Here is a 13098-nt window from a genome sequence, read left to right on the forward strand (position 1 = left end):
GGGTCACCTTTATGCATAATAATTACAAGGTTGATTGTACGTTTTATAACAAAAAGGTAACATGTGAGTTTACAAAAGGGTAACATTTGTGTGTACAAAGGGTCACATTTATGCATAAAAAGGGTAACATTTGTTCACAGAAAGAGTAACAAAATTCAGCACATTAACTTCAAAATTTAGTTTCATTTCAAGATTGATTGTATCGAAATTACCTTCAGTTTGATTTGATTTGGATGTTTGTGCTAAATTTGAATCAATTGACTTACGAGGAACCACTTGATTTTCTTCTGCATTGTCAATTTGATTACCTCTAGTGTCCTGATTCGTGTTTATACTTTCTCTATCCTCGTTCATTAATGGCGCTTCTCTGTGTTCATCATCAATTCGAGTAGTTTCGATGTTATCTTCTACAAAATTCTCTGTTTCATCTTCTATTATTGTGCGATTTAGGTCGAAATCACCTAACAATGGTGTTTGAATTTGCCTCTGTTTTTGTAGAAAATCGTGGATCAAATTACTGCAATTTGATAAATTGAAGTTTGCTGATGAATCCTCCATTGATGATCGAATCGATTGAATCCCTAAGGTAATCAATTTTTCTCTCTCCTCCATTGTTCTCACTTTTCGCGTCTTTTATGAAATTTAAAAAAAAAAAAACCCGTACGTGTGGCGGTGCTCGATTTACAATAAATTATTGTAAACCGGGTGCATGCAAATTTTTTTGTAATTTTATACCACGGTGTAAAAACTCATCAAAAACCTGCAATTTTTTACTACATTTGTGGTATAAAACTATACCATTTGATGGTATATACCATCCCATGGTAAACATTTGCTTTGGTCCCCATGAAACATGAACCAATCAGGTTATGCCATGGGCCTGGTTATCAAGTATCTTTTTTTTTTTTTTTCAATTGCATTTTAAGAAAAAATTATAAAGTAAAAAATTATGAAAAAATTATCATAGTTCATAATTTTTCAAGACCTACACATAGACACATATATTGATATAGTTTTATATATTTTTTCGAATTTGCTTTTAACTACCTAAATTGCTTATTTTATTTAATTAGTTATTTCCAATAATAAAATGAAATATAATTATAATTACAGTAAATTAAATGTATTATTAATACAAAAGGAGAGAGAAAGAGTGGTGGTTAACTTTTTTTATACCATGGGTGGGAAGATTTTTGGAGAAAGTATAATGTATTGTACGGTATAGATGATGTGGAGGAGTGAGAAAGTGGTAGAGAGAGAGGGATGGTATAAATTTTTATATCATGAGTGATGATTACAAGTAACTTTTAAGCCTTTTCCTCATTTAAAAAAAAAAAAAAATTTAAGCCTTTTAAAAGAGAAATTACAAGTTGATCTCTAAAATTCATAACCTTTTCTTTTTACAAAAAAAAATTACAAGTTCATCTCTAAAATACATAATTATTGTTTATCACATGACATTTTTAATGGTGAAAATGGTAGAAATATTTTGAAGCCCCAGCATGATTTATTGGCATGATAGATATTCATTAATATTTTTTTAATCAATCATAATACTACTTCCGTTTCATATTATTTGCAACAAAGAAATATTATGTCTCATAAATAATACCCTTTTATTGCAAATAATAATATGAAACGGAGGTAATATTTGATGTACATTTTGTAGGGATTCATATCGTCCACAAGAATTCAGAACTATATAAGAACACCATTTTTTACAAAATTCCACAGGAGAAAAATAATTTTGCTCCTAAACATTAGGAAACAAAATTAATTTAAAATTTTTCATCACTTTCCAAATCCTCTATAAATAACTCAGAAAATAAAGGAGCCTTTCAAAACCTGCCATATAAACCAAATCATAGAATCCTAATTAACTAGCTCAAAGTAAAATCCTCCTTTTATGAAGAAAGGATCAACTCTACTCATAGTAAAAGGCTTGTATCCACATTTTTCACCTTGCATACTTGTATAAAAGGCTTGTATCCACATTTTTCACCTTGCATACTTGTATGGGGTGTATTAAAAAATACAGTGAGCCACTCTATAATGACGGCACTTGGAATCAAAAAGAAACAAGCTATGCTTAAAAATAGCGGAGTGATTTTTGTAAGAAGACAAAATAAACAACCACGTTATGGTTGAGGTTACAATTTCCGCAATGATTTCATAGTCTCCAACTCCCACAAATGTAACTAATCCAGCTATCACTAAGGATGGCTTCATCCTACCCCAAAAGAATCATGTAATTCTAATCCGATAGTTTTTGCTAATTTATTACAGTTCCAGCAAAATTTGAAAGGTTGAATGCGATAAAAGATAAAAAAGACTGTTGCTGAGGCCTGAAACCAGCAGCCAGAGTTGCAATATTAAGGTTGACTATTACGGCAGCATGACCTTGTCTCTGATCCTACAAACCAACTTTTTTCTCAAACTTCTGAATTTGGTTCAGGAAAATCCATGTCATCTGAAAGCAGATCACTCAGAGTTAGATTATGTTGTAAAAGAAATGACCGGAAAGGAAGAAATGAAATTTAAGTTGTGTTTTGCCACGAGCAAGAGAAATGCAGAAGAACTCCTTCGAAAATTAGACTATAAGTTAACAGATACACGTGGGCCTGGACCAGGCTCCCCTATCTTGGGTATACAAGCTCGCCAATGTGGCAGCTCCTCTTGCCCTGGTATATTAGGTACACAAAAGGCATTTTTTTTTTTATGACTTGCTCATTTAGGATGGTCTCAAATGTGAAAAGGTAGTCCCAAATGAGCACAGTAAAAATAGCCTTGGTACACTTAGGAGCATAATTAATAGATGCGCTCATAACAGGGTTGAAAGGTAAGTATCCTTGATTCTCAGACAGTTGTGATTATCAGACAAGTGAGGGCGTGAGGCGTCAACTTACAAGCATTTAGTCCAATATACCCCGATGATAACGAAAGAAAGAAATAAGACAAAATAGAGAAGGAGGGATGAAGAATTATATACCATGACATGTGGGGCAATTCTAACACAGTAGACAGGGAATCCAGTGTAGAACTTCAAGGGTCCACCAGCTTTCAATGTTTTCATTGCACAGTCCAACGAACCAGTATATGGGTACTTCCCGGTAGCATCAGGTTGCATTTTCTGAATTTGTGTTTTCACGTAATCAAATGGTAGACTGCAAGCAGAAGCGAAGAATCCAGAAACAGCACTAGCACCTGTATGGCAATAAGTGGATCAGATAAACTACATACAAGGGTCTTACAGAGAATTATTTCTCATGCTTCAATGTTTGCACCAACTTGAACTGAGAAAGTACTTGAGCCAGTTCAACAGCAGACAAATACTAATTGTCTTCCAGGCAAATGAGTTTAGAAAATGTGTGCCAAATATTCATAAATTTTAGTTATTTTACTGATATCTCCGTTTTTCTATTAAAGTTTATTTTACTAATAAAACATTTATTTTACACTGAGGTAAGATTTCAATACTACGCCAACTATGCAATCAAGAGAATAGACGAATCAAAGATAATATATATATATATATATATATATATAAATAAGAAAGTAATTAGTGCTAGCTTATGCACTTTCATCTCCAATAGTCCAGTCCAATCCATTGATTACACTTTGCACTTGATCACATAAAGTTGTAGTGTCACGCTAAGTTAGACTAGACTAAATACTAAAACCTTTCAGCCTGTTCAAATATATCTCTCTTTACAGAAGTATATGAAAGACTGGAGCTAGGAAAATGGATAACTATAAATAAGCATGGAGAAAAGTACACTTGAACAGGAAAACTTGCACAATATAAAGCAACTAAAACAATTATTAATTTTTATGGTAAATCTATCTAGCAAAGTTTTCACATTGACACTAGCCTCATCCAAGGAAATGGCATGACAAGAGACCAATAAGAAACGTTCAGGTATCAGCAAGTAGTATATGAGATTATAAGCTGATAATCCATCACCCAAAAGGAAGTAGGGTTTCTTGGTGTTTGTTTGTTTGATAAGTTTAAAAGTAGGCTAACAAAAAAAAGCCCAAAAGATACATCCACTACTCACCGAAAATAAGAGCTAAATTGGGTGGAACAAAATATGTCAAAACAGAGTGGTAGCATGAAAAAAAAAACTTGACGAAGGAGAGAATGGAGCACCAGTTCAGCAAGTAGGTGAGCAAATCATCTTACCTACAATAGTAGCAGCTTCACCGAGGCCAACAGAATCCCTAAAGAATTCCACAGATTGGTCATAAGAGGCAAGCATTCCCATGTTCAATGCCATAGCTCTTACAACAGTTGGACCTGCACCTTTCCAGAGTGACAAAACTCCCTCATCGGAAACAATTCTGTAAAGGGCATGGAATGCGTTCTTGTAATGTCTCCGTTGTGCAGCTGGCAAAGTAGCATCAGCTTGCATACGAATGAGTGCAAGATCAGCGGGACTGCCAACAGATGCTCCAATAGCACCAGCAGTTAATCCACATAGAGCCTTTTGATACAAAGGCAAAGGCTTTCCATCATTAGCAGTTATAGCTTTGTTCGTCAATATCCTGAAGACAATAGGAGACTAATAATTAAAAAAATGATAAAAAGAATGGAAGATGGAACAAAGTTTTTTGAATTCTAGCAAACTTAATATTTAAAACACTCAATAATACGCTCTTGAAGAGCATTAATGCTTAATACCTCCCATCACACATTATGTCAATCAATACATGATATTGTGATTTGTGACACCAACTTGTCATTATCATATAACTCAAGGTCTTTTCTTTCATAAGGAGCAACTTACAATAGAGCTTGATACATATGCACTATTGCACTATCAATCATATCACCAGAGTAGGATCATGACACCAGGGAAGGGTGACAGATCAGAGGACTAGAGGAGCTACATGTAATAACACTTTCTTATGAATCAAATTAGATACTTAGATGGTAAACAAACCGAAGATTACAATGATTGCACATCAACCAGAAATTATTCTTACCTGAAAGACCCAAGTCTTGCTGTTGTGTATGTGGCCTGCCTAAGCAAACCAGCAGACAGACCCTGCACCAAAAAGAGTCCATATGAGATGATGACCCATAAGAGCATTAAAGAAGCCAAAGGAATTACTTCAAATAAAACCCAATTAATACAAGGAAATACATCTAACATTGCAAATCAATTGACAAGTTGACATTTTTAATCATCATAGGATAACATGAAATTTCCATGATTAATTCATGTCCCATCATACTATCATATTGCCGAAGAACCAAGGTTCTCCGCTATGAAAGCGGAAAGGAGATCTAAAAGCCAACAATGCAATAAAGAAAAACACTTTAAACAAACCACATACAGCCTTGCAAATCACTCAATATGCTAACAATAATCATACATTGCAGAACAACACCTAATCAGACCACAACATGTTCAATTCTAAGATTAATCTATACTAGTCATTACACATTGGTTTGTCAGCTTCCAAACCAAAATGAGATCAACAAAACCAACAATACATTGCAGAAAAACTACTAATCAGGCCACAACATGCAAGGTAAACTACTCAAAATGCTAACAACCATCAGATGATAACACATCTATACCCATGATTATTCCATTTGCCATTATAACGCCGGTAAACCAAGCTTCCTCAAAATCGAAAGCAAAATCAGATAAACAAATTCCACCTTTTGTGCACATAAATTTAGAAAACAGATCTATAAAGATTCAGACTTGTAACGTACTGTAAACACGAAAATTGCACGTACAAAAATTGACAGAAATCGAGATAAAAGATCGAAACAAACCTTGTAGAAGGTACCAATACCCTCATTTGCAAGCATGTTCTTGGTAACTTGAACAGCTGATCCTTGACCCAATTGAATTCTCACCTACCCATTTCACAAAATCAACCAAAAACATCAAATACAACACCAGATCACATTATTTCAACTCAAATAAAATACCCATTTCATAAAATCAACCAAAAAAATCAAATACAACCCCAGATCACAAATCCAAACTAAATAACAAAAACCCCAAATCAAAATTTCAACATAAAAATTCAAAATTCCCAAAAATCAAAACCCAAATGTAAATTCATGAGAAGGGAAAAACCTTGATCATATCGATGGGTTGAATGACACAGGTAGCAAGCATACCGGAAGCACCGCCATTAACGAAAGGTTTAACAGTGGGCCAAACTCCGGCAGGCTTAGAAGATTGATCTGCTGCTGCCATTGTTATTGCTGAAACTCTTTCTCTCTCCTCTAGAATAAACCCAGAAAGCAGAGAGATCTAAAGAGAGAGAGAGAGATTGTAGTGAAGTCAATCGAAGAGAGAGAAGAAACGGCGCTTCTTTCACACTTATAAAGAGTGTGAGAAGTGTTGGGAGAGGCAGGAGAACGAGGGTCTTTGGGACGCTCGCCAAAATTGAGAGAATGAGGTATGACGTTGCGTTTTCTGTAAGCCTAAGTAAGCAAGCAATGCAAAAAGAGAAGTGGAAAGGGATGGGACCTATATAAAATGTTTGAGATATTTGCTATGAGATGTGTTAGTTGTTGGCATGCTTCATGTTGCCTAGCTACCTTTTTTAAAAAAAAAATTACTTAGGCCTTGTTTTCCTCGCCTTTAGTTTGATACAAAGTAAGATTAAAGGTACTCTGTAGTTTATATACGGCAAGATAAAAGTTAATGAAATTTGGTAAGATAAGATTAAGGATAATGAGTTCAAATTATATGTGTGAGGTTAATCATATAAAATGATATAATATAAGTGAAATTCAGATAAAGTAAACAAAGATAAAACAGTAGTTAATGAGATATCATAGGATAAGACTAAGGTTTGTAAGTTCTTACCAAATTTGATTGAAATGAGGTTAACCACATATGGCCATATGGGATAAAATAAGAGAAATTTGGGTAATAATACATTCTTTAATAAGTATTCTTTTATTTAGAGTGTGTTTGGTTAAAGAGAAAAAGGGAGGGGGGGGGGGAATGGAAGAATAATAATTACTTTTTCTTCCAAATATCTCTAATACTCCCTCCACCCCATAATATATTTCATGTTTTCTAATTTTGGTGATCCAAAATGTTGTTTCTTTTTCTATTTTTGGATCGTATGTAAAGATCTTTATACCCTCACTTTTTAACTTTATTCATTATACTTTCTAATTTATCCCAGAATTTTGCACATGTTTTGTACTTTTTTCCACTTTCTCACTCTAACTTTTGTCTATGATTGTACTTTTCACTTATTAATGTATTTCATCCACTTTCTCCTCCTATTTCTTAAATATCGTGAAAAAACACAAACAAAAACTATATTATGGGACGGATGGAGTATTAGATAAATCAATTTCTTACTCCTCCGTCTCTAAATTAAAAGTCTATTTCTTTTTATTATGTGAGTAATAAATTAGATTAGAATCCGTGCGATGCACGGATTATATAAAACCTATTTTTAATTTGTACATTTTAAAAATAAATTGCTATTATACATGAATATAAATAAGAATTACGTATATTTTGTAATTTTAAAATTTTTTATTTTCATCAAAATTATGATATTGTATCTGTTCAATGTTGTCTAATTCAGAGTTCAATCTAGGAGGTCATTTATTAGAGCAACTCCAATGGCAAGCTAATTGTCAAATTAGCTTGTCATGCCGCATAAGCATTTAAGCTAATTGTCATTTCAGCTCCAATGGCTAGCTAATAGCTTACTATTTAAATGGACCACACCTCCTTCATTTAAGTTGATAAAATTCATTTTATTTATTCTAATTTGTTTAATTTTAGCAGTTTTTTTCCAAGCAAATTAGCTTGACCAAGCTAATTTACTTGGCCAAGCTAATTGCATTTTTTAGCTTCAATGGTTAAGCTAGTAGCTAGAGATCATTTAATATTGGAAGCAAGTCCCTAGCTACAACCATTGGAGTTGCTCTTAGTGTGTTATTTAAAATTATTTCAATTTTCTACGATAAATTGATAGGTTAATGTAGATGCTTCTAATATTTAAATTTCAAAAATGTTAAATATGATAGCTCTACAAAAAAAAAAATGACATCATCATTGTATTTAGGCGGGAAATTTTTTATTGAGAGAGCGACACATGGACAATGGTGACGTCAGCATCTTCTGTTTTAGTAATAGTTAATAGATATGAGAAATAGACTTCTAATAAAGGGACGGAGGGAGTATTGTTTAATCCCTCCTCTAATTCCCTTTCTTTTTTCTTAAAATTTAATCCCTCCCTTTCGACCTCTTCAATTCTCTTCCTTCTTAATTTGTTATCCAAATGAAAAATACTTCATCCCTCCATTTCCCCTATCTTCTTTTCCCTCCCTAGCCTAAATCATTTCCTTAAATCGTATGATAAAAATATTGACACCAATTAGAGGTGTTAGACTTTTTCTAACATTTTAGGTGATATAACATTATGAGCGAGATGTTCAGATAAGATAAACGATAATAAGCTTAAGTAAAATAAGATCAAGGCTAACAAGACAAAATAGTGGAATTCGACCGAAGGATGCATTAGGTTTTCATATTTAACTCTCATGATTACACAAAATTATTCAAATTTAATGAGAAAAATCTTACGGCAAACCCTTTCCTTTCACTCCTTCACTTCTTCTCTCATCTTAACCTCCACAAGGCCACAACTGTAATTCCCCGAATTTTCGAAAAATACTTTATAAATTATTTTATAAATTTATTCAATTATTTGAATTGGAAGCTAAAATTTAAGTATCTAATTGTTTGAATAATTAATTTTTTTTTTTGTATTTCTAAATTATTAATATTTATTAATCTTGTTAAATTATCTTTTATTAGACGTTCCATATTTTATTTAATATTTATGTTGTACATATTATTTTCTGATTTTTTATTAATTATACTTAACAATTTCAATAGTTTTACAACCAAATTTGGCTTTGATATTATCTAAGGTATTTTACTTCATTTATTTTGCAAATGATAAACTTGATTTGTTTACCAAAATTAATTTTCTTTATTAAAATATGATTTTTGTAGGAATTAAAAAAAAATAAAAAAATTTAGCTTTTATAAAAATTAGTAGCTGGCCGAAAAACTTGGAAAAAAATTAATTAATATTATTATTTTGTGATTTATCTTATTTTTAACTTAATCGTTAGACCTTTTTCATTATCTTATTCTTATTCCTATCTTCCTCCTTCCAATCCTCTAATCAAATGAACTTTTATCTAATTTTCCTACTCATTTTTTATACCCAACTATAAGCCTAAACTTAATTTGATTCAAGTACTTTAACAAACCCCAAAGCTTATCATATTTTCTAGTAATCATATCATACCTTAAGCTCTAACCCTTCCATTGGCGGAACCAGGGGACTGGGGTGGGCTTTGGCCTCCCCCTTGGTTTTAGTTATCTAATAAATGTTGAACTAATTTATGTTAGTTGTAATATAGATGAGTTGGTCTTGGGTGAAAATATAGAGATATTTTTCTAGCTCCAAGTTCAAACCTTCTCCCTAACATTTTTTTTTGGGTCTCATTCTTTTTTTATATTTCAATATACTCCATACTATTTTTATACGAGGCATATTACTACATATATTGCGCTCGGCCCCCCTTATTAAAAAATTCTGGTTCCACCATTCCCTTCCACACTCTACACGCTATAAATAGACACTTAATCCTCCTAAATTACTCACACCAAAAATCAGAATTTTCTCCTCTCTTATTCACCCAAAACACACGCCCTTTCCTTTTCCTTCTCTTCTTGATTCTTCTTTCCCCCTCACTGCCCACCGAACAACCACCTCTGTTGCCACCTGCAAAGACCACTGCTACTGTAATACCCCTATTTTTTTCAAATACTTTCTTAATTATTTTAGTAATTTCTTTGATTATTTTAATTAGAGCCAAAATAAATTTTAAATTTTGGCACCAAAATTATTGAAACAATTAAATATTTTCATATTTCTAAATTAAATTAATATTCTTGGTCGGTCCTTATTTTATTAATTAATGTTGTACATCATTTTGAAATTAACTATATTATTATCCGGATTTTATCTTAATAATATTTAACAACCTTAGCTTAATTATCTTATGATTTACAACTAATTTCGATTTTGATATTATCTAAAATATTTTATAGTTAAACTTGATTTAATTATCAAATTTAACTATTTTTCTAATTAACTTATGATTTTCGTAGGTAATATATATATATATATATATATATATATATATATATATATATATATATATATATATTTATAAAAATCTATTGCTGGTCGAAGAACTTGGAAAAACTTTTTTTAAAAAAAATTATTATTATTTTGTGATTTATATCTTATTCTTTACTTAACCATTAAACCCTCTTCATCATCTTATTTTTATTCCTATCTTTGATATATCTATTTTATATAGTGATTTACCCCCGTTCCTTAGTCATAATTAGGAGTATTTTTGGTTCTTTAGAGCCACTTTTATTACTAATATGTGTTTTCTAGTGTTTTGGTAGTTTTGATAGTGTTTTGTAGGAAATTGCATATTTGGAGCATTTTCCCGGAATTATTTAGAACAATTACGAGCATTGGAGGAGCACGACCATCTTTTATAGCCCAAGTCTAGTTAGAGTCATCAAACCGGTGATTATGGGCTTGACATATAAGAAGTCGAGGCATTGGACCGAGTTATCAAGCCCCAAATAGGAAATTCGAATCGGGCTAAGAATTGAAGCCCAATCGAAGTCCAAGGAGAAGTGTCCAAGTAGCCTTGCCCGGTCAAGCACCCTCACCTTGAGGCGCGCCCGACCGGGCGAGGCGGAAGAAGGAAAAGCAACCCTTCGTCTGAGCTCGCGCCCGACCGGGCCCGAGAGATGCCCATTGAGGAAAAAGGCAGGCCCGATCGGGCAGAGTACCGCCCGACCGGGCGTGTGTTTGGAGAAGAATTTCCACGTTCGTTTACTTAGTTTCTAATTAGGATTTTTATGTTGTATAAATACGTTTTATTTAGTTTTGATACAATTACCTCTCTTTCATTAGCTAAATTCTCTCTTAAGCTTAGACTTCTCTCTTGTTTCTCTCTCTACAACTCTTGGTTTTAATTTAATTCATTATTTCCGTTAATTTTGGTAACGATTTCTTCCCTTTTTAAATTCAGTAATTTATTTGCTTTTGTTCATCATGTTTTGCTTAATTGCTTTGATTAGTTTAGATTAAATTATGTGTGAGTAGATTATTTCCTAGGGTTGGGGGGATCCATAAATAATATGAAGGGATAATTTATTATTGTTGATTGTCAATGCTTGATTAATTTCCTATTGATTGATTTAATGCTATGCAATTAGATTAGGCCTGGTTTAATTGTATGAGTTATGCAATATTGATTTGAGATTCGAAAGATGAGAATTGATGTTTAGGCTTAGTTTCAATAGGCAGGTTAATTTATAAATGATTAAGTTAAGATTCGAGAGATGAGATTTAATGCCGATAGATTAATTATGTGATTGTAATACGTAGCAAAAGCCCTTTATAATCTGATTAATTGATGAATTGATGATTGATTATTGTGTTTTACCCTGGAATATTATTTATTAGTGAACCTATACCCTAGGCTTTTATTATTTGATTTTCTCCCTAATTTAATCTCTGTAGTTTAATTCTTTTACAACAACAATTTGGTTACTTAATAATTTAGATTATTTTAATTAATTAGGAATAAATTGACTTTTTTCCCTGTGGTTCGACCCTACTTCCCTATCTACTTAGTTAGAGGACTTAGGTAATTACTTTTGATAAGGTGATACAACTTTAGCCTGTCAAAATTTGGCACCGTTGCCGGGGAAACGATTTTATTTTTATTTCTGATTGTTTTTGTAGTTTAGATTATTCCCTCCCGTCTCAGAGAATGCAAGTTCTTTGAGACAAATTCCTCATATGTGTTTGTTTAGTTCTGTGTTTATGCCCAGGGATTCTAGATCAGGTTACATTCCATTCGATCCTGAAATCAAACGATCTTTTCATAGACAGAAGAATCTTTACAGACAGGTATGAGCTACTTCCGAGGGTAATACACCTTTGGAACCCCCATTTGATTCTAGTGATTCGGAAGCTTCTTCAGAACCTGAATCAGAGATGACGACACCACCACCTCCTCCACCTCGCAAGCTCAGCGATTATTTGCAGCTGTCCCTGACGGATTTTCCACATCTTACTCCTACTCCAGCTCTTGATGGAGTACAATTCGAGATCAAACCCTAGTTTATCACGATGATCAAAATAAAGCAATTTAGTGGAGCTAAGGGTGAAGACCCTAATCTTCACATTGTAGATTTCTGTCAGTATTGCAATACCATTAGGCAAGCTGGGGTCACGCAAGACCAAATCAGGGAGATTCTTTTTCCCTTTTCTTTATGTTATAAAGTTAAATTGTGGTGTAAGGGATTAAATAGAACTACACTTGGTATTACTGACTGGGAAACTCTTGCTTTGAATTTCTATAATAAATATTACCCTGTAGAAAGGACAGTTTTATTGAGGACTGCAATTCAAAACTTTTCCCAAGAGCCAGATGAAACTTTATATGAGGCTTGGGAAAGATTCAAGGATCTGTAGAGAGAGTGTCCCCATCATAATTTAGCACAGTGGCAGTTAATCCAAGCCTTTTATAATGAGATTGGAAATTTATCCAGAACAATTTTAGATTCTGTAGCTAATGGTAGATTTATGAATCTAAATGTAGATGATGCAGGTCAGGTTATCGAAGAGATGGCGATTCATAATTCCCAATACGGGAATCCTAGAGGCTTTGCAAACAAAGGTAAACATAATGTCGATTCAATATCCTTTTTGCAAGCTCAATTAAAATCTATTAGCCAGAAATTAGATAATCTTAGTACTGCTATTCCTACTTCTATAGCTAATGTTTCTACTGTTAATAATTCTAATAAAGCTTTTTGTGAAAATTGTGGAATTGTAGGACATTGGGAGCAAGATTGTAGGAGTTCCATGGAGCAAGTTAATGCCTTCCAAACCTATAGGAAAAATAACCCATACTCCAACACTTATAATCCTGGCCTCCGGAACCATCCATATCTTTCCTACCGGAGTACC

The 13098-nt window shown here is 32.9% G+C and overlaps 1 protein-coding gene and 1 non-coding gene across 2 annotated transcripts; both read right to left on the minus strand.

Annotated features, from left to right (window-relative positions):
- Positions 1 to 2062: 2062 nt before the first annotated feature.
- Positions 2063 to 6399, minus strand: LOC145583169 (mitochondrial dicarboxylate/tricarboxylate transporter DTC-like). Its single transcript, XM_081640340.1, has 6 exons — positions 6102 to 6399; positions 5792 to 5875; positions 4987 to 5048; positions 4184 to 4545; positions 2990 to 3204; positions 2063 to 2470 (listed from the first exon to the last, which is right to left on the minus strand). Exons 1-6 carry the CDS (start codon positions 6222 to 6224, stop codon positions 2414 to 2416), a joined length of 903 nt encoding a protein of 300 aa, XP_081496466.1. The 5' UTR covers positions 6225 to 6399; the 3' UTR covers positions 2063 to 2413.
- A 6117-nt stretch (positions 6400 to 12516) lies between these two features.
- LOC145583605 (small nucleolar RNA R71) lies at positions 12517 to 12623 on the minus strand. Its single transcript, XR_014100232.1, has one exon. It is a non-coding gene; the product is annotated as a small nucleolar RNA R71 (small nucleolar RNA).
- Positions 12624 to 13098: the final 475 nt, after the last annotated feature.

Source organism: Chenopodium album, chromosome 15 (assembly GCF_948465745.1).
Source record: "Chenopodium album chromosome 15, dcCheAlbu1.1, whole genome shotgun sequence".
Lineage (NCBI taxonomy): Eukaryota > Viridiplantae > Streptophyta > Magnoliopsida > Caryophyllales > Amaranthaceae > Chenopodium > Chenopodium album.